The sequence below is a fragment of the Nannobrachium achirus genome, assembly GCF_963921795.1.
Source record: "Nannobrachium achirus genome assembly, chromosome: 5".
NCBI classification, from domain to species: domain Eukaryota; kingdom Metazoa; phylum Chordata; class Actinopteri; order Myctophiformes; family Myctophidae; genus Nannobrachium; species Nannobrachium achirus.
This window is the reverse complement of record NC_137814.1, coordinates 9,128,138-9,149,777: the sequence shown is the minus strand read 5'-3', so window position 1 is coordinate 9,149,777 and position 21,640 is coordinate 9,128,138. Positions and strand designations below refer to the sequence as shown.

At 43.4% G+C, this 21,640-nt stretch overlaps 2 protein-coding genes across 2 annotated transcripts; both read right to left on the bottom strand.

The window, feature by feature from the left end:
* Nucleotides 1–371: 371 nt before the first annotated feature.
* On the bottom strand, nucleotides 372–1,034 carry LOC308284791 (charged multivesicular body protein 4c-like; the record flags this gene model as incomplete). The annotated part of the gene is made up of 1 exon (XM_080725517.1): nucleotides 372–1,034. The coding sequence occupies one exon, from the start codon at nucleotides 1,032–1,034 to the stop codon at nucleotides 372–374; it is 663 nt and encodes a 220-aa protein (XP_080581643.1).
* Nucleotides 1,035–3,145: 2,111 nt separating this feature from the next.
* On the bottom strand, nucleotides 3,146–19,541 carry acsm3 (acyl-CoA synthetase medium chain family member 3; the record flags this gene model as incomplete). Its single annotated transcript, XM_080726979.1, has 13 exons — nucleotides 19,444–19,541; nucleotides 18,713–18,923; nucleotides 17,091–17,298; nucleotides 15,014–15,157; nucleotides 14,482–14,638; nucleotides 13,687–13,766; nucleotides 13,430–13,553; nucleotides 12,816–12,896; nucleotides 12,451–12,552; nucleotides 6,176–6,303; nucleotides 5,771–5,870; nucleotides 5,008–5,127; nucleotides 3,146–3,232 (listed from the first exon to the last, which is right to left on the bottom strand). Exons 1-13 carry the CDS (start codon nucleotides 19,522–19,524, stop codon nucleotides 3,146–3,148), a joined length of 1,623 nt encoding a protein of 540 aa, XP_080583105.1. The 5' UTR covers nucleotides 19,525–19,541.
* Nucleotides 19,542–21,640: the final 2,099 nt, after the last annotated feature.

The following is a 21,640-nucleotide window of genomic DNA, read 5'->3' as shown; positions in this document are numbered from 1 at the left end:
AGCAGATCTACAAGCAAAAAAACTTCTGAGGGGTTCCCTGGCTCAAAACATTTTCAGATTGGAGTCCGCGGCCAAATACATATCAATTTGGGGGTCGTAAAAAGTTTGAGAACCACTGCTCTAGAGTACCAGACAAGCTGCAACTATCACATTTTGCAATTATTCCCTAGCAAAATGTAATAATAATAATACAAAAAACAAGACATTTCAATTACAGTGCGCTCCTCAGAGCACAGATCTCTACCAAACTGCTGGGGTGTCTACCTAGGGCCCGCAAACTGACCCGAAGTCAATCGGAATGGAACATGAAAATCTCACTTGTTCCATCCCTGACCATCCCTTCTCCGCAACGGACGTGGCCAACGCTGTGTCTACATGCTCCCTGACCACTGCTTTAGAACCTCCATTTCCTCCTCGTCCTTCTCCTTCGCAGCAGGTCTGGAAGGTAAAGTGGAAGAAGGCACGCTGGGAAGCGCTACGCTCTCCGCGCCGTCGATCTCCAGCAGCTTCCTGTCCTGCTGCTGCTGATGCATCTCCGCCAGCTCCCGCTCAATCTCCTCGTCGTCGTCGTACGCCTCGCCGTAGCCCATGGGTCTGGAGATGGCGTCGGAGATCTCCTGAGCCTGCTCCTGCTGCTCCGTGATGTCCTGTATGAGCTCGTCCACCGTGTTGATGTTCATGCCGTCGTGGACGGACCTCATGGCGTTGTTGGCGTAAGCCAAGTTACTGATCAACTCTGTGTCGGTAATGTGGTTCTCCAGGGCCAATCTCTGTGACTCAACGTTATTCAGTTTACCTTCGGTATCGTTCAACTCCTTCTCCAGCCTCTTCTTTTTTCTCAAGGCCTGCACGGCCACCTTCTTTTTTTCGGCCGTGCCTGTGTTGTTCTCGTTTATGATAAGCTGTTGCTCCTCAATGTTTTCTTCCAGAATTTCCAGTTTCTTCTTTAGCATCACCTCTGACTCTCTGAGTTTCTGAATCGCCGCCTCTTGTTCGCTGAGGTGCCTTTGCCCCTTCTCTCTCACGCCAAACATCTTATAGAATATCCTAAGTAAAAAAGCCATTATTTGGTAAGCCGGAACACAAGAAAAAAAATCCGGAAAATATGCATGAAATTCTGTCTTCTACAATGTAAGCAACTTTATGACTTCACCGTGGCGTTTCCCCCCTGAGTAGCACTTTAAAGAAGGCCGCCATTGGATCTCACGTCATTATGACATCAGTTGTGACTTAATATGGAGTTACACGTAACTACGTAGCCAGAGCGAGAGGCAGAAGGGAATGCTTGGCCTCAGTGCACAGCGCCAGACAGACAAGAAAGACACCACAGACAAAGTGTAATGTATTATAGTCTCTGTCGGGTGGAAACCGTATGTCCAAAACTGTTACTTTTCAGGATTTATTTTATATCTACAGTTTGAATTTTATATCTACAGTTGATTCAGTCGGAAAAGTGTACACATTTCTCGGGACGTGATGGCGTCAGGAGTCGGGTCCGTTACTCAAAAAAGCGATAAAAGTAATGCCCTACTTTACTTGATTACTCCCTGGAGAAAGTAATTAGCTACACTACTTGTTACATTACATTTGCGTTACTCCATAAAATCGACTGAGATGCATTGTCACGTAATTTGCCACTTAACCATACGCATGCCAATATATAAGCACAAATCCTTGTCCTAATAAGGAGGACATACACAAGATCTTTCTTTATGCTCTTTAATACCACAAAGCCGACAAGCAATTAAATGTAGATCACACACAGGACACCTCTTGAACACAAATCACCAACATTGATCAGGAAGACCTGGACGAGGATGACTGGGATATGGTCAATACTTTTGGTGAAAACACAGAAATATATTGTGGCAAGAACAATCCTCAATTGCATGCCTAGTAGAACAGAACCATATGATTGTTTGATTTATGATTGATTGATTGATTGATTGATAAGTGGAGAACAGAACAAGTATGGTCAATACATTAAAAGAATGTAGTACAGTACAGTTAAACACCCTGCCTAAAAGGAGCATCCCAAATAATCCTTTTGCGAGGGGGGGGGGGGGGGGGGGTGCTCACTTCTTGCCTGTCTATGGGAGAAGTGATAACTACCTCCGCCTCTGGCCTCCTGAAAGGTGGGTTTTCAGGGCAGTCTTGAAGGAGGCCAGCGAGCTACAAGTTTTAAAGGAAGTAGTCAAGGAATTCCACACTTGGGTGGCAGTGTTGTAGAAGGAGAACTTATCCATATTTGTCTTATGGGTTTGTGTTACCAGATCGTTGTGTGCGCTCCCTCTGGTGTTGTGGCTGTGGGTGTCGCTAACTTTTAGCGATTGACGATAATATGGAGCCAGCTGGCTATAATGGAGGAAATGCACTGCTTATATTGGCTGAAGTGTAACATGAAGAGGTAGGTTGTTGAACAAGAAAAAGTATATAACTGCCTCAAAATAAAACTATATAAAATATGATGGCCTTTTCAAAACTGGGGCGGCTGTCGCTAGAATCAGACATCCCGACCTTTACATTTTCACTTCCAGGAGGTCCTGGTTGGCCCATGTACACACGTTGTGACCTGTGCCGCGCTATGAGCTTGTATATCTGCTAATTTTGAACAGAGCAAATTAGGGCCCAGATGCTTTCCCGGTTTGAATGGGTTAAGAGGAATGTGGGAGGTTAGGCATTTAGCAGACGCTCTTAATCCAGAGTGATTTACAATAAGCAAGGCAATAAATACATCAATACATAAACATCAATACATAAAATGCATAGAAATAGTAATCTAAGAAAAATGTAGGTAGACCAAGCACCTATTCAGTAAAAACTATAAAAGAATCAAAAAACATAAAAAATGCTATCTAAATGGTGTGTGTGTGTGTGGGGGGGGGGGGGGGGGGGGGGGGGGGTGCTGACAGGTGCCGCCCCAGCCCATAGGAATTTGACCAGTGACCAGTATCACCCTCCCGCGAACACAATTGTGTTCGCACAGACGCCCGACATAGCCTGTTGCACCATGGTGGATTGGAACCCACAACCTCTGTGGTGGTGGGCAGGGACTTTACCACTGCACCAAAAGAAAAGGGTAATCTTTAAGACTTTTTACCCTTTCTTTTTGTCGGATGATCCTTCTTTCTTTCCGGTACTGAAGTCAAGTCTGCCCCCACTCTTTCTTGCGTAGCTCCACTCTTCTGATCTTACCGCTGACGGTCTTAGGCAGCTGCTCCACAAACTCCACCTGCAAAAAAAACGACAATGATAAGAAGCCTGCGGAGTTAGTTCAGGCAGACAACTCAAAGGAGCGCCAATTCCTGATCAGGTGATCAGTCACATGCTCTCACCATCTGATTGGGGTGGTCTATTTAAAGATGATGGCTTTAAAGACATAGTGAAATGAAAAATACATTTTTTCACACTTTTAGAGCTTAAATCCATGGTAATCATATGGGCATTCCTAACACTAGATGCCAGAAAAATAGAAAATAAACAATTTGTGTATTTTTATATCAAAATTCCCTAAATAGCCCGTTCTTAATTATTTCCTGTGAACAGAAACGTGCTGCGTGATGACATAGACCATACATGGGCAACTGGCGGCCCGGGGGCCACATGCGACCCCCACCTCCACTTAATGCGGCCCGCAGGTTAATACCAGAATACTGATATATTATTGATTTCAGCTGTTACAATTCCAAACATGACCTGCTTTAATTCTGTCAATCTATATTAGTAGCTTAATGACTAGTATAGTAGTATTAAAATGTACATTTTTTATGTCCAACGTATTTGTATTTAGGTTCAAAAACGTAAAAATAACAAGCTCAAAACATATCGCGCTGCGATGCGTTTTGAGCTTGTAGATCGGCTATTTTTGCTTCTTTTGTATGAGATACTAGAATGACAAATCAGGACGTAGCAATATGCAATGTGGCCCTCTGGAGTGAAGGTGGAAATATAGTGGCCCTCGCCATTATCATAGTTGCCCATCCCTGACATAGACAGACTTTTTGAAATAAATGAACCTTTGATTACATTCACCTGTTTGATTCCCATTGCTGCACATTCCTCCAAACACAGCTTTTTAATTACAGAGCTACTCTGTTTTAAAAGTCATTCAAGATGACGTCCAAACTATGTATTACTCATTGTAAACTTAATGAGCACAATAGAATATGTATCATAAACATATAGGTTGGAATAATAAGCAACTTGGCAACACATATTCTGCACAAGAGGCAGCCTGGTCGTTTCTCTCTGCCCTGCTAATGATGGCTACAAACAAAACATTAGGCATCACATGACTCCGATTTTACTTTCCATCGCCTGAAGGGCTGGTCCCTTCTGATTGTTTCAGAAACACACAGGCTTACGTTTCAGACTGAAACTTCAAAATAAAATGCCAAAAATAGCCATTTCCCTGGGTCTTTAAATAAGAAGATGGCTGCTGCTCTGCCATCTTGCTGTTCTGCTACTGCTTTGCACTCTGCTCTTAAGGTTGTTTTGCTTTTGCTCCCGCCACCACCCCAGCATCCACATGTGGGCTCTGTTTCTATGATTCCCTTATGGGGGGTCTATTTCATTCCATTCCCTGTAAAATCTAGTCGGCAAATCATTTATTTATAATTCATGCTTACAGGGAATTAATGAAATGAGCCGTGATGCCAAATATGCTTAATTATTTATGCTCTATATATTATGCTCAATAAATATATGTATTCAATCCAAGAGTTGTCTGGCTGAACTGTTAAAATGTTTCAAGAAAAATCAAGATTATTTTGTACAAGCTCACAACGCACTGTGAGCTTGTAGACTGGCTATGTTCAAACAGCCAATGTATATATTGATCAAGGTGGTTAAATAGATTTTTATGATATTTATTGATTTTGTTGGGGACCCCTTGGTAACCCCCATCAAGGACCCCTGGGGGTCCCCGGACCCCACTTTGAGAACCAATGCAGTGAACCTACAGTACATGTGAAATAGTGCCCTACATTATGCAGTATTTAATGATACCTTGCGTGGATATTTGTATGGTGCAGTCACTTTCTTCACATGTGCTTGTAAGTCTTTCACAAGTTGGTCTTTGTCATGTAACATATACTCTGCTGTCAGCACCACGAATGCTTTCACCACCTGGATGAGAGAAAAACAACGTCAGGCTTAGTTGTAGGTGTTTCTATTCAAACAGTGATAGTTCTATATAGGGATGGGAGACCATGGGACCATTATGAAGATTTCGTGTCACAATTATTGTGGCCAAAATGATTGTGATTAATGATAATTATGGTGATAAACGAAATATGCTAAAAACTCTTAAAATGCCACCGGCACCCCAGCATCCCTATTCAAGGGGGAATGTTCGCCATAAATAGCAGATCTACAAGCTGTGAGATTGTAGATCGGCTATTTTTGGCGAAGGACATTTGGCATAGAGTGAAAAAGAAGAGCGTACAAAGTGCCTTCTTTACAGACAGTATAGAGGGTTTAAGTGGTACAGGATACGCAGCTCGGCAAAAGCAAATTGATCCCAGTTTATAATAGAGGACAATTTCACCCTAAATTTAAATCTCTGTGATACAATTATCGCAAATCTTTTTTAATGAAAATCCTGGGATTTTCATGCAATGTGCATGAAATATTTTACACATGTACTTTGGACCAATATCTAAAGGTGTATTTGAGTGGATTTTTTTTTAAAGTTAAAAAATACAGTTTTTATGAGCCATAATTGAATAATTTTGTGCACAACCGTACAATATTATTTGTTACTGCATACCTCTCCTCTGACTGGGTCAGGGCTGCTGACCACCGCAGACTCCGCCACAGCCTGGTGTTCTATCAGAGCGTTCTCCACTTCAAACGGACCGATCCGGTACCTAGACCAACACCAGCAGAGAGTTACAATGAATAGAAAGGTGCTACATATCTCAGGCCATGTCAGTGGCCTGAGATATGTAGCATTTATATATTCTATAGAGGCACCTCAACATGGAATTCCATATTGCTAAAATGACATCCCATTTGGTCTTTTTACGTTTTAGCGTTGGCTATTCACAAATATCAGATCTGCGAGCTTGTACATTTGCTATCTATGAACTTTCTTTTTTTTTAAATCTTGAAAGTGTTTTGAAAAATCTTGAATTGTTTAACACAAATCCTCTCTTCTACAATGACCTCATACCCAGATGAGAGGATGACATCGTCAGCTCGTCCAACAAACCACAGGTATCCATCTTGGTCCATGATGCCTCTGTCCCCGGTCAGGTAGAAGTGTCCTTTATAACACTCCCTCGTCTTCTCTGCTTCACCCTGAAACATATCAGTGGCATATTCTGGTTATACACAAACAAAACAAAAAAACAACACAGACCAAAAGAGCTGGTGATAGAAGCCAGACGGAGCAAGGGGAGGACCCCAGTACCCATCATCATCCAGGGGGAAGAGGTGGAGATTGTGGACTCCTACAAGTTCCTCAGTGTCCACCTGAACAAGGACCTGGACTGGAGTGACAATACCGAGGCTGTCTACAAAAAGGGACAGAGCAGACTGTACCTCCTGAGGAGGCTCAAGTCCTTTAATGTGTACATGTTTTATCAGTCCGTGGTAGCCAGCATCCTGCTTTATGCAGTAGTTTGCTGGGCTGGGGGTATCAAGATGGGGGAGCTGAACAAGCTAAATAAAACCATAAAGAAGGCCAGCTCAGTCAGTTATAGAGAGGAGGATAAGGGACAAACGGTTACACCCCGCCATACCGACGCCCTGCCACTCCGACCATTGACTTCTATGGGTCGAAATGGCGGGGTGCTCCCTCTTTTCTATGCACATCGCCTTTACGACCCTAAACGTCTCGATTTAGAAACAACGCCATTTCGAATAAACCTGTCGGAAAGGCAGGGTGTCCCCGTTTTGCTATAGACATCACCACTCCGACCCTAGGAAAGCCCTTCTATTTTTGCAAAAGCAATGCGCGGCCGGCCGCTGCTTCTATAAGCGAACGATTCAGCTGTGCGTAGAGCGGCAGTTCATAGGGGTGGAAGAAGAAAAAAAAAGGAATGAGTTTATGTGCATCTCCCCCCATCTCTCTCTCTTTCTTTCTTTCTTTCTTTCTCTCTCTCTCTCCCTCTCTTTCTCTCTCTTTCTCTTTCTCTCTTTCTCTCTCTCTCTCTCTCTCTCTCTCTCTCTCTCTCAACGCAATCTTGTAACGGGCTAGTATTATTTCTGTAGGCCTACTTCAAGCTTGATGGTTTGATGGAGGGACAATTAAAACATTTATATACACTGAATGAATACAGACACTTCACAGATATACAGTACTTAAAATTAGAAAAATCCCTTGAGAATTGACCGAGCAATAAGGCTTTGTGCGTCCACCGAGGCGGCGCCAACACCCAGGCAGCATCGGAGCTTCCTCCGGGGGTCCCCGGGCCCCGCTGACCACCGCCTGTCACCTCGCCGTTCAGTGGGCACCTGGGCCAGCCTGCCAGGCCCACCGGAGCCCCGGGCAGCCCCCTACGCCCTACTGGAGCCACGGACAGCAACGACGCGCCATTCCCCGCATTAATGATTGAATAATATCCTACAGAACAGATGAAATCACATAGCTGTAATGTAGGCTATATTGCTGGCTTAATTTGTTAATTATTAGGAGCAATAAATATAGTCTATACGCCTACTTGATTTAACAATAAATAGGCTCAAAAAAGTTGCCAAATTACAATGGGTCACTGTGACATGGCTTATTTAATCAAATCTAATCAAAGCTTTATAGTATGCCTTTGGGTAGCTCACCAGATCTGCAAACTCGCAAGCATGCATGTTGTGTAGTCTGTAGACACACCTCTTTGTGAGCTTGTAGATCGTCAATTTTTCGCAGTTTGGCTGGGGTCTGTCTTGTTATCAAATGATATCGTCGGCCCAAAACTGATGGAAATGGAATATATAGCTACTGACAAGTCGCACAGTTGTGCACAACGCTGTCTGTCTGTCTGTCTGTCTGTCTGTCTGTCTGTCTGTCTGTCTGTCTTTATTTAGATCAGATTGGTCATGTAAATGCACCTATTGTCGCGCTGTTGCATTAGGCCTATATCATTATCATCATCACATAAACAATCCATATTTGGAAACCAAAATGGACAATTTCTTATATCCCTTTACCCCAGTCCACTTAATTTATCTGATGAAGGATATAGGATATTTTGCTGGTGGTTTCGTTATTCGTAGGCTATTTATGATCACAAGCCAAGAAGACAATTAAGGTGGCGTTTCCAAAACGTTTCTGGACACACACGCACACACGCACGCACACACACGCACACGCACACATTTGCGCTCTTAAGTTATGTAGGCCTATTGCTGCAACCAAATCGCCCCTCGGGAAAAACGAATATACACGTAGGCCTAAATGAACTTGAACTTTATGCACACTGGCTGGGAGTGGATCGATCGCTCTCTCCCTCTCTCTCTTTCTGTCATTTGTTTCTTTTCCTAAATAAATAAGCAGCAGCAGTTAACGGCTGCATGGCGCTGTCAACTAAATGATCAGGTCGCTTTTGGCTGTATCCTCTATATATGAACCTCTCCCTCTCTCGATGAGTCGTTACTGGTCTGGTAGTATGGTAACTGTCGTTTCCATTCTGTGAGAGAGAGAGAGAGAGAGAGAGAGAGAGAGAGAGAGAGAGAGAGAGAGAGACGCGTCGCGCTCCGTGCCAGCTATACCGTCAATTCATTTTACGCTTACAGTTAACGGGTGGATCCATTTGGTTTCATTTTAGTTACAGATATAAGGTGGTCCACAACTCTTTAGCTGGGGACCACCTGGGATCCCCTCAAGGACCACTGGTTGAAAAGCAGCCATAAAGAAATGTGTCCTCCGCTTAAGGCTGTCCATATACAGTAACAGTCCATTGATGCCATTAATCCCTATACCCGTTTAATTAATTCATTGCATATTAAATAGGCCTAAGCAAAATAGGCAGTAATAAGCACTGGTGCAAAATGCATGTATGATTGAATAAAGCAAATAACCTACTCCAAGAAAAAGTACAATGCGTTACTGTTATATGGCCAGCTCAATAACAGACCTACCCAGGGAGTGTGTCTGTGTGTGTGGTAGGCTTCTGTGGTTGGTACAGTAGGTCAAAGACGCACAGGAAAGTAGCCTATAGACAGGAGGTCACCAGCACTTTCGCCTATAACATATTCGCCTACACGCATTTGGTCCTTTCGCCTGGCATTTTCGCCTTGGAGGAGAGTCTTTTCACCTACCTGTCTGAGCCATTTCGCCTACCCTCAATTCTGCTGTCAGACTGTTCATGTTTGCATATTATCTCTTTGTCATTTAAATATTATAGTGACTGTGACAGTGGTGTCAAGTGAATCTAACAGTTTACTTGACATTTATTATTTACATCACATTTGTTTTATTCCTAAAAAATGGCAAAATATGTTTTTATGCCTGTTGACAGGCAAGGTTGATTCTATAGGCTATTTAGGTGTAGCATATACTGTATCTTATATAGACCTATATAGGCTAATAGCCTATTTTGTATAGCCTAATGTTAAAACAATATAGGCCTTCAATACTGTTCATTTTACAAAACTGTTCAATACTGCACCAAAGAATGTATAGTATCGGGACATGGATTAATTAATTATTTGGGCGCACCTGATTCCAATAGCTCTAACCAAACAGACCAGGCGAGGGCTCAGCTATATGTGGTATATATAGTGGTAGGCTAGGCCAGAGTCGTCTAATCAGAACTCGGGGCTAGGCTAAGTATCAATTAATTAATTATTTGGACGCACCTGATGCCAATAACTCTACTATGGAGTTCATAGGATAGCCGTGTGTAATGGTGACTGTTTGACACCACCAGGGGCGTCAATTGGGTATGGCAGGGGCATGCAGCTGCCATACCCTGGGTTCAGGGGGGGAAATAAAAGTTACTTTTAAATATAAATACATGAATGTCTCTTTGTCTATCTGTGCTGGTTATTGTGCAATGCATTATTGTTAATTGTGGCACATTTACTAACATGCCAAGTTTAGCTGCACTTGAACAACTGTTCCAGGCTGCCATATCCAGCCCAAAAAAAAAAAAAAAATGTACTTCTCAAAATAAATGAATCATGCCTGTTGATAAGGTATTTCAACAAGTTGCCATACCTTAGCCTTTTCTGAACTGACACCACTGGACACCACTGTCACAGTCAATATAATATGTAAATGGGTAATATGGAACCATGGACATCATAGGCGAAATGGCTCTTCAACGGCGGTGAAACGGCCAGATAGGTTAGGTGAAAACACTCTCCTCCACGGCAAAAGTGCCCCGCGAAAAGACCTGGCGAAAATGTTATAGGCGATTATGCCTGACACCAGACAGGGTCGGTCCAGTTCAGTCCCCACACGCACACACCTTTCTCTATCTCCTCTGAATCAGAGGAGATATAGAGCACGACGCTACAGCCTCTTAGACCTATTAATCAGAAACTCTGATTAATAAGAGCCTATAGCGTCGTGCGAAGGTGCGCCTTGTCAGTAGCCTATATTCCATGTCCTTCAGTTTTTGGCCGAAGATTGATAACAAGACAGACCCCGTGAAGCCAGAACCCGCGGAGGGTCGGGATTGGTCGCCAAACAGCGAAAAATAGACGATTTAGGCCTACAAGCACACAACGAGGTGTATGTCTATGCAGACTCTACACAACATGCTTGCCGAGTTTGCAGATCTTTCGGTGAGCGACGCAAAGCCATAGCCTAGCCTATATAAAGCTTTGATTAGATTTGATAAATAAGCCATGTCACAGTGACCAATTGTAATTTTGCAACTTTCTTGAGCCTATTTATTGTTAAATCAAGTAGGCATATATAGACTATATTTATTGCTCCTGATAATTAACAAATTAAGCCAGCAATATAGCCTACATTAAAGCTACGTGATTTCATCTGTTCTGTAGGATATTATTCAATCATTAATGCGGGGAATGGCGCGTCGTTGCTGTCCGTGGCTCCAGTAGGGCGTAGGGGGCTGCCCGGGGCTCCGGTGGGCCTGGCAGGCTGGCCCAGGTGCCCACTGAACGGCGGGGTGACAGGCGGTGGTCCGCGGGGCCCGGGGACCCCCGGAGGAAGCTCCGATGCTGCCTGGGTGTTGGCGCCGCCTCGGTGGACGCACAAAGCCTTATTGCTCGGTCAATTCTCAAGGGATTTTTCTAATTTTAAGTACTGTATATCTGTGAAGTGTCTGTATTCATTCAATGTATATAAATCATGTTTTAATTGTCTGGAGAGAGAGAAGAGGGAGAGAGAGATGGAGAGAGAGTATGAGAGCAGGAATTAGTCATTAGTAGCCTATTACGCACCAGGCACGGACAAAACCTGCGCCATAATAACAATTATAATAATAATTATAATAATAGCAATAATAGAGAGAGAGAGAGAGAGAGAGAGAGAGAGAGAGAGAGAGAGAGGGAGGGAGATGGAGAAAGAGAAGAGGGAGAGAGAGATGGAGATGGAGATGGAGAGAGAGAATGAGAGAGACTGCGGGATCCGTGGAGGTCGCTTGCACACCCCAGGTCGGAGTGGGGGGGGGGCGGTCGAAATGGGGGGGGGGTCGAAGTGGGGGGGTGGGGCGTGGTCGAAATGGGGGGGGGTCGAAGTGGGAGGGGGTCGAAGTGGGGGGGTGAGGTGAGGTCGAAATGGGGGGGGGTCGAAGTGGGAGGGGGGGGGAAGTGGGGGGGTTTCGAAGTGGGGGGGGGGGTCGAAATGGAAACCTGTTCCCGGGACAAACTATGTTCCATCCTGGTTAACCCCATCCACTCTATAGTGATATGCAGGAGAGGAAGAGCACTTTCAGCCAGAGGCTCACATTCCCCCCGAAAATGCACACGGAACGGTACAAACGTTCTTTCTTGCCAACTGCCATCAGACTGTACAATTTACATGTATAAGAACTCTCCCCTTGTGCACAGTCAGGGATCGACTTTAGGTCTATTGCTGTGTTTGTGTCCATGTGTTTGTTGTGTCCGGTAGTTTATCTATGTATTGTCACACTATGCTGCTGTAACACTTTAATTTCCCTTTGGGGATTAATAAAGTATATCTCATCTCATCTCATCTCATCATTAAACACAAACATTTGCCAAGAATAGCAGTTCTACAAGTTCACAGCGTGTTTAATATCCCCGCTAGGCTGGAACGGCCGGAGGTGGAGATCATTTATTGGTTCCTGGCTGTGCGTCGGTTTATCTGTGGTGTGGCCTACTTGTGCACAAGGAGCAAGTTGGCACTTGACACCTCGACAGAATGCAGTTCTAGTTAATATTGCTTTTGACCAAGTAGGTCAGGGGGGAAAGGCGTGTGCCTTCAAAGTCTTTATCGTGTTTTCTGTAAGCTGTGGTTTTTAAGTGCTATACAAAGTATTCTTATAATTCTAAAACGTATTTGAACATACTCACTATGTATTCAGTAAACAGAGAAAATGGCTTGTGGGGTTTTACTCTGATAGCAAGGTTCCCTTCCACTCCATTGGGCAGGACTGTTCCTTCGTCATCCACAACCTGAACACAAAACAGCACAATTACTTCTTCATCAGAGTTTCTTCAACTCCAACCTCATGGCACTGGCACTGTGTAGATTCTCCCACTTAGCTTATAGAATCTCTAGTATTTCATATAATTGTATGTACCAAGACCAGTGGAAATACTCTGACTTTGTAGTGTTTTTTTTTATCCTTGACATTTCTTTCTTTTCGAGAAGCAAGTATGTCATGTGTTTTTACTTTTAAACCTAACATCAAATAAATACAATTTATATTTGTTACCTGCACATCATATGCCGGTGATGCCTTCCCAAAAGACCCAGGCTTGATCTTCATGCCCTTGAAGGTTCCAGATATCAGAACCTGAAGGTTGGCACCAGGATGGAGAGCAAAACTGGAATTATTTTTTACTTTAGCTTTTGAAAAATAGCAGATATACAAGCTCACAGCACGGCACCGAGTACCACGCTGCGAGCTTGTAGATCTGCTATTTTTGAAAAGTCGTGAAAAAGGGGTACAAATCTTTGAATATATGTATTCTTTAAGAGAACATTTGTAACTAAGATTTTGCTTCTTGGGGGTCCCTGGAACTAAATATTTTGAGATGGGGGTCCGTGGCCAAATACATATCATTTTGGGGGTCCTTCACATGAAAAAGTTTGAGCATCACTGACATAGAAAAATAGCAGATCTACAAGCTCACAGCACAAGCTCACAGCACGGCTCACAGCTTGTATATCTGCTATTTTTCAATAGTTAAAGTACCCAGGGCCCAGAATTTGGTGCGACACCCCTGGACAGCGACAATATGAAATATCTGTTGTATATGTGATACATACAAAACTGGACTGGGATGAAAACACTTTGATCTCATCTGTTCCTATATTATAACTCACAGTTTCTGTCTGTCCATAACCTTCGTAGATATCCAGTCCGGTGGCCTCTCTCCATTTCCCCATAACATCAGGGTTGATGGGCTCCCCAGCACTCACACAATGCTGCAGTGACTTAAAGTTGTACCTGACACACAAATAAAAGAACCGGCATTTCATGAATTCCAGTTTATGATGTGAACTGTCAGCAGGATAAACATGTACCTATGTGATAAAAACATGCAAGAAACTAACTTCAAATGCCATTAAATGGGCCCTACTTGGACATGTCTTCCAGGACAAGCATGCGGTAAGCAGTTGGCACGGTGCAGAATGTCGATATAGGATAGTCAGAAAGGGTCTGAAATAGAGGCAGGAGAAATCAGTGAAACCGAAGGACAGAATGGACAGTTTAAACAGAATTTATGTTTTCCGCTATCCAGCCTTCATCAGAGAGCCGAAAACGTCCTGTGATTTGTGAGGCATAAATGGAACAGTTTTGTTCAGAGTGCGGCCCTCTTTTTTTTCGTAATGGATAATAATTTCCAACAGCCCTCTGTAATGCAGCCTTGTGGGTGACATGGATTAAAGGAGAAATAAAATCTCATCACTGAAAAATGTTGTTAGGCCAAATCCTAATCTGTGATTTGAACAGAGTGAAAGGAGCCCCCGCAGACACACTAACACTCTTTCATAAATGTTTTGGCAGCCAATGTGTTGATAGCTATACAGCCAACCAGTTGAAGTAATTGAAGATTGAGGCTTTAACCTTCGCTTTTATGAAATATGTGCGATCATTATGGTTTTCTGGAAGATTGAACATGTATTCTAATGCTAGTTTGACCACATTAAAATACCCTTTAATCTAGAAATAATGAACAACCGAAAATAGGCAATCTACAGGCTTACAACACCTCGCACTGCGACGTGTTGTAAGCCTGTAGATATAGCCTATTTTTGGTGCACAGCATGCGCCAATGGAGGACATGTCTGACTTCTATGGAATCCAAATGACTGATATGAAATCAATCGTGGCGACTGAAAACTTGAATCTATCTATCGACGGTTGAACACACCTTTAGCACAGTGGAGGGGTCGAAGCGAGGCATGTGGTGAATGAAGACACACGCTCCCTGGGTCCAGGGGCCGTAGACGCTGCTCCAGGCCGACTTGGCCCAGCCCGTGTCCGACGTGCTCCACATGACGTCCTGCTCCGTCAGGTCTAACCAGTACCTCCACAGGGAGAGGACCAACGAAAAACAGACCGTTTTGAGGCGCAAGAGGAGAAAGAGATGGGGACAATTACGTTTGGAACGATGCAGGTGACACTGCATGACCTCTCATCTTCATTTTCCACATTTGAACTGTTTGTGTTTTTTTTCCGCTAATGACCCCTAATTGATCATAGTACAGCGTCACACGAAAGTATCACAGCATGTTTTGAGCTTGTTGACCTGCTACCTTTGCTATTTATTCATTTGATTGCTGAAAAGTAACTGTTTAGGACATGTGGTTTCCACCTGAAGGAGACGACATACAGTAGCAGCAGGTACAAAACAGAGATAATGACAAAATGACAGATGATGACAGACATAATGCAGTCATTACCTGCCATTGACAGTCAGACCTATCCCATAGCTACAATGGGTGTGCAGGGTCATCTTGGGACTCCCCGTGGTCCCACTGGTGAAGAAGATGGTCATGGGATCATCACTCAAAGTCTCCACGCAGTCATGGTCACTGGATACATTCCTAAAGGAGAGCAGAAGGGATGCATTGAGACCTGTCTGAGCATCACCACACATTGTAGATTGTCTATTTTCGGCGTGGGGACACTGTCTTGGGGTACAAATTAAAGTCAAGGTCAAGGAAAACTTACTTTATTATCCCGTACAGGGACATTCATATGGTCCAAGGTGCGATTACAAAAACACATAACATCACAGACAACATCCAACAATAAATAAATAAATAGTAGAAATTGTCATAAAGTGCATAAAACATGTTGGTAACATGTATTTATCTGCTGTTCTTTTTCTTTTCGTTCAAGAGTCTGATTGTCCATGGGACAAAGGATTTGCTGAACCGGGATGTTCTTATTTTCCTATGCAGCATCCTTCCATTGCCCCGTTTACTTAGTTGAAATTTGCTATGCAAGGGGTGAACAGGGTCACTGAGGATGCGCTCGGCCTTGCTCAAAATGAGATCTTTGCACAATTGTGCAGCGGACGTCTGATCGCACCCAATGACCCTACCATTGTATTGGTCTTGATTTTGCATGTTGCCAAACACACAAATCAGACCAAAGGACAAGAGGCTCTGGAGGACAGACTTATAAAACAGCTGCAGGATGTAACTATCTACATGAAACGATTCAGTTTTCTTAAAAAGAAAATTTGCAGGTGCATGTTTTTAACCTTAGCTTTGGCGCATGCGCCAAACTTCAGCTGGTCATCGAACTCTATCCCTAAATATTTATAGGTCCTGACTACCAGGGTGGGTGGGACTTCTCCTCCACTCCGGCTATTATCTATGACCATTTCTTATAGACTATAGGCGGAGTGGAGGAGAAGTCCACCCACTCTTGTAAACAAGGAACCTATTGAGAGAGTCAGGATATTAAGAGTTAAGGCCCTTTTCCACTGGCAGCGATAACGATGACGATAACGATTTAAAAAAGTGGGTTTTCAATTGAAGTGGATCGGCAGCATCCACTCAACACCGATACAGACAACGATAGCCGACAACTACATCGTTAGGATCAACAACGATGTGGTTAAGATCACAGTGATATGGAACTGGGTCTCTGACAAACAGCTCGAGGTGCGCTCTGCGCGAGCGGCTGTTAATTGGCGCCTCTTCACATTGATGTCCGATAACTTTATCGGACATCAATGTGAAGGCATAATTATCGCTGTGATATTTTATGGCTATCGTCATCGTTATCGCTGCCGGTGGAAAAGGGCCTTTAGGATGTGGCAGGGCTATGATTATATTGAACATGGCTCATGTCTCCTCTGGTAGAGTTCTTGAGAAAGCGCCATATTTTAACTTTTTTATTTTTTAAATGAACACCCTACTTGATCATACTACGGCGTCACACAAATGCATAAAAACACGAAAATCCACAGGCTTGAAACACAGTGCGAAGCCACGCGTTTTGAGCTTGTAGATCTGCTACTCTTGCTACTTTTGAGTTTTGGACATACGTATGAGGTTTCCACCCGACAGAGACGATATGTTATGTAACAGCGTCAGTGGACAAAATGTTTCTTTCTTAACTACTTGATGGTTGATGTAGTGTCTTAACACCACCTAAGTGGTGCCTATATTTACAGTAGCTCCTTAGGCAGTGCAAAGGAAAAATAATTCCCTTGAAAGTGCTTAAAACACATAGACAGACAGTGGCTTCGAGACAACATACTACAAACATTATTGGTGCGATATCTGTGAACAGACATTAGCGGAAAATAGTAGATTTAGTTGGAATGAATCCATAAGATCAAAAGGGTTGGGTACTGAAACACCGGTGGAAAGCGGTTCTGGTATGTACCGGATCAAAACGCAATACAGATTCTGTTGCTTAATTTCGGTGCCACATAAATGCTGGAAATAATAATAACTAATAATTTTCTTTGGCCATTCCCTATTAGGCTATTATACAGTTTGATAGCCAGCTGCTCACCCAAGCAAATCGCCAAAGTTCCTCCATCCCTCTCTTTTCCTGTCGGACACTAATATTTTGACTCGCAGGGAAGGGCAGTCAGGGGCCACAGCATCCAGCAGAGGAGCCAGGGACTCATCTGTGATCACACCTTTGGCCCCTGAGATCTGCAGTCTGTGGAGAATATCTCTGGATGTCAGCTGGGAGGTGCCAGGTATCAGCACGGTACCTGTGGTGGACACGATGTACATCAGAGCAACAACATTGAGCATCGGTTCAAGCTGCAATCGTTAACTTTTATGACCTAACCAGACAGGCAGACAGACAGACAGACAGTCAGCATGTGCCGTTTCACAATAAGCTCACAATGTGTCGCAATGCAATTTGTACACTTCAGAAAGAAAAAGACTGGGTGCTCGGAATATTCAAAAAATCAAACCTCGGTTCGAAGTGGAGCGGTGAATCTGAGCAGCTATACCGTGTGTGTGTGTGTGTGTGTGTGTGTGTGTGTGTGTGTGTGTGTGTGTGTGCGTGTGCTGCAGAACAGCGCCCCTCCTTTAACTTGTGTGTTGTGTGTGGCCACTCAAGGTATTGCCAGGCTACAGACACGGCCAGCCAGCCAGCCACATACATACATACATACATACATACCCACGGACATACCTGTCTATTGGGAGCGCTTTCACCGCTCCAAAAAGTGAAGTGTGCTGAAGGTGCTCTTTGGTAGGGAACTGAAGAATCAAAAGAAAAATGGGCTAACCCACGCGTTTCGGCTTTAACCTGCCTTCCTCAGGCAATTTGTACGCTCTCTGGGCTACGACGACCCCCCCCCTGGGGCTTTTTGTGTTATCCTTTTAGTATAATGTTTGACTGTACCTAACTGTATTTTTAACAAACCTGATTGATTGATTGATTGAAGACTTTATTAGAAGTTTGCATAGGAAAAGGCACAGTTTCATGACGGTACAGTTCACTGGTACAAGGTCTACTAAAAGGAGATCCATGAAAAGACTAAGCTTATTTCCACAGGAAACCATTTAAGTATCTCATATAACATTGAATGACAGACGAATAGAACACAGTACTATGCAGTAGATATGTAAAGAAAAGAAAAATGAGAGAACAAAAAAAAGAGTCTAAACAGTAAGTAAGTAAGTAAGTATATACAAAGAAGGGGCAGGGGAGGGTAGGGTTGGGCTAGGTTAGTTTTTTTTTTACCAGTTGCGAACGGCTGCTGCCTGTAAGTGGTTTTTCAGGGCAATTTTAAAGGATGCTAGTGATCCACACTCCTTTATGGCCTTCGGTTTGTTTGTCAATCAATCTGATTAAATTGACACTGATGAGGATTTCACTGTGTAACACCCCTTAAAGCACATTGAGATTCAGTACTAATCCTGGATTCCTTTTTGTTTCCCTTGCACAGAATGGACCTTTAACCAGATTAAGACCTCCCTTTTTTGGTCAAGTCATTAAAGGCAAAAAGTCTCAAAAACAGCCTATTGCAGACCTACAAGCTAGCTCACAACGTGTTACACAGCTTGTAGAGCTGTTATTGCTATCCTACTATGCAGTATCCAGGCTTAGCGGTTAAGTGTTATGTGAAGTGTACATGGCTCACTACAGTAGCACTACAAATCATTCACCTGTCCTGTGACAAGCGACGTTGACCAGCCACCACTCTGGAACCCTGGGCAGAATGAGCAGCAGTCGGTCCTGCTTGCTGAGCTGGCAGGGTCCACACAGAACGTTGGCCAGTCTTCTGGAGTGGAAGCCCAGCTCCTCGAAACTCCACCGCACCTCCTCCTTGTTGTCATTCACCCACCACAGGGCAGGGAGAGACCCCCGCTCTCCTCGCTGACAATAAGAACAAATTACATTTACACACACGCACGCACGCACACACACACACACACACACACACACACACACACACACACACACACACACACACACACACACACACACACACACACACACACACATGCATGTACAGTTGTACTGTACAACTGTACATGCGCGCACGTGTACAACTTGTACACACGTGCGCGCGCACACGCACGCATCGCACACACACACACACACACACACACACACACACACACACACACACACACACACACACACACACACACACACACACACTGAATATAGCCTATATAGGCCTAAATCATATAGTAAAAGAGTTTTACATTTAAAAAATGTAGGCCTATAGCCTAAGACATTATATTAAATGTAATTTATTTTTGCATCCAAGTCCAACCACATTTTGAATATTCTGCACGCCAGAATGGCTGCATGTATTCTAGTTCTACATTAGTTTTTTTTGTAAAATATAGGTTAGGTGAACTTAGGTCATCATAAAAATGATCATTACCTTTTCCTTTTCTGTCCACTTATCCAAGACGTCTTTGGCGAAGTTGAAATACACTGGGATTTGAGGCTCGAAGGGCTTCATGCTATCATAATCTGTAAAGTTCTGGGGGAGAGACGTCTTGTTGCGCACGCTGTGCAGCCTCTGACAGGAGGTACAAGGTTTATGTTGTCGGAAGATCTGTCGTTTCCCGATGGCCCTCATCATCTACAGACAGATCGATAAAGAAGAAATAAACCACAACAATATCAAAGCATTTCAAATCTGGCACCATATTAAACTTAACATACATCCAATACATAAAACAACCCATCCACAGTGACAGACAGACACTCTTTCGACTTTTTTCTTTTTACCGTGTCCAAAATATGTTCCTCACTTCAGATTTATGTTGTTCCAATAGTCGGTGACAGGCCAGCATCAAGAATGGAGCTTCCAAAAAAATATTAGTAGACTATATGGTTACCACGCCCCCAAAAAGGAACAGATCTACAAGCCGACACCTCGTCGCATCGCCACGCGGTGTCAGCTTGTAGATCTGTTCCTTTTGGGGCAAAGCGAGACAACGCGACTTTAAGCGAGACCTCGTGCAGTTCACGAGTTCACGTGGCGGTCCCCCGTGCCCCGCCTCCCCGTTCCTCCTCTTTCACAAAAACAAGCGGCACAACAAGCGCTTCTCCATGAAAAAAAATGTCATATTAGGTTAGATGGATAGATATAGATATTGCAATGCTATTTTAATGCAGTTAGAGAGATCTTTTTTCATTACGCATTGCTTTCATTTGAATGAATCTCTTTAGTTAAATGAAGCCTGAGCCTGAGCTCCTATAATTATTATGTTATGAAAATGTCTCTCTTCAACAAGAGACAGTAACGTTATTGCATTTTACTTTTTAGTGTAACTATAATGTGCAATATCTAGCCTATAATGTTTTTTAAATATAAAATATGTTGTTGTTTTTTTGTTTTGTTTTTTGCGAAGAGAAGCGCTTTGTTGTGCAGCGTGCCTTTTGTTTTTGAGAGCGGGGGACCTCGACGTGAAGTGAGTTTCTTTTCTATGCTCTCACAGCTGCTTCGTGTAAAGGATATTACCGGTAATAATAATACAAAGATTCAAAGACATAGACATACAAAGACATTTTCTGCAGAAAACAGTAGCAGGCATCCTCCATAAATGTTACATGGGCACCATCTAGTGGACTTTGTATTTGTGGGTGCTCGGTGATGGAGTAACAAATTGATGGGAGATTCACATAACGATACCATGAAAAAGTTCAAAGTTGGCTGTTCATATACAAGTGCAAGTGGCAAATTAGAGACACAAATACAAACACAAAACATTAGAGGAACAGATACAACAGCTCACTATGCATTGTGAATTGTGTTTTACAAGTCACAAACTTTTGTGTGTGAATATGAGGCATGTTGCCATAAATAATCCTTCTATCTAGTAGGCTACTGAAGTCAAGTCAGCCCTCATTCTTTCTAGCATATCTCCACTTTTCTAATCTTCTGTTTCACAAACTCCACCTGCAAAACAAGACAACCACACAATAAAAATGCCTTTTTTTCCACTTAAAATGTATTCAATTGTATTGATTTATTGACTTATGTCAAGAACAAAATGAGCTCAGAGGCACAGTGGCGCAGTCAGTAGTGTGCTGTGGGCGTGTTCTCTCCTCCGCGTTATCAGTGCCCATACCCTAGGTGGGTTTGGCAAAAGGGCCTTTCTTTGTGGAGTTTGCATGTTCTCCCCGCATCTCCTTGGGTAGGTACCCTCACAAAAAACATGCAGTAATCCTGGTCTCTATACTGCCTCCCCCTGGCCAGCCGGGGCGCCTGATGGAGGGGAAAGGAACTGTTTGGAGTAACGTGTTCCTTCCACGTGCTACGTCCAACCAGGGAAACTCCCCCCTGTCAGGTGAAAAGAAGCAACTTGGACTCCTCATGCATAGAAGGAAGCATGAGGTCAGTCCGTTGTCTCCCCAGGTTGGCAGAGGGAGTGTAGCACCCAGAATTACATTAGATAATTGACACCGGGTGAAAAATGGGTTACAAAATCATGGGATGAAAAACCTAAATTTAAAAAGAACAAAATGAGCTCCATACAGACCAAAAATGTAAAAGGGTAAACTATGTAATTGTTATTCATCATTAATTAACAATCCCATTAATTGGAATTGACATTCACATTTATCAG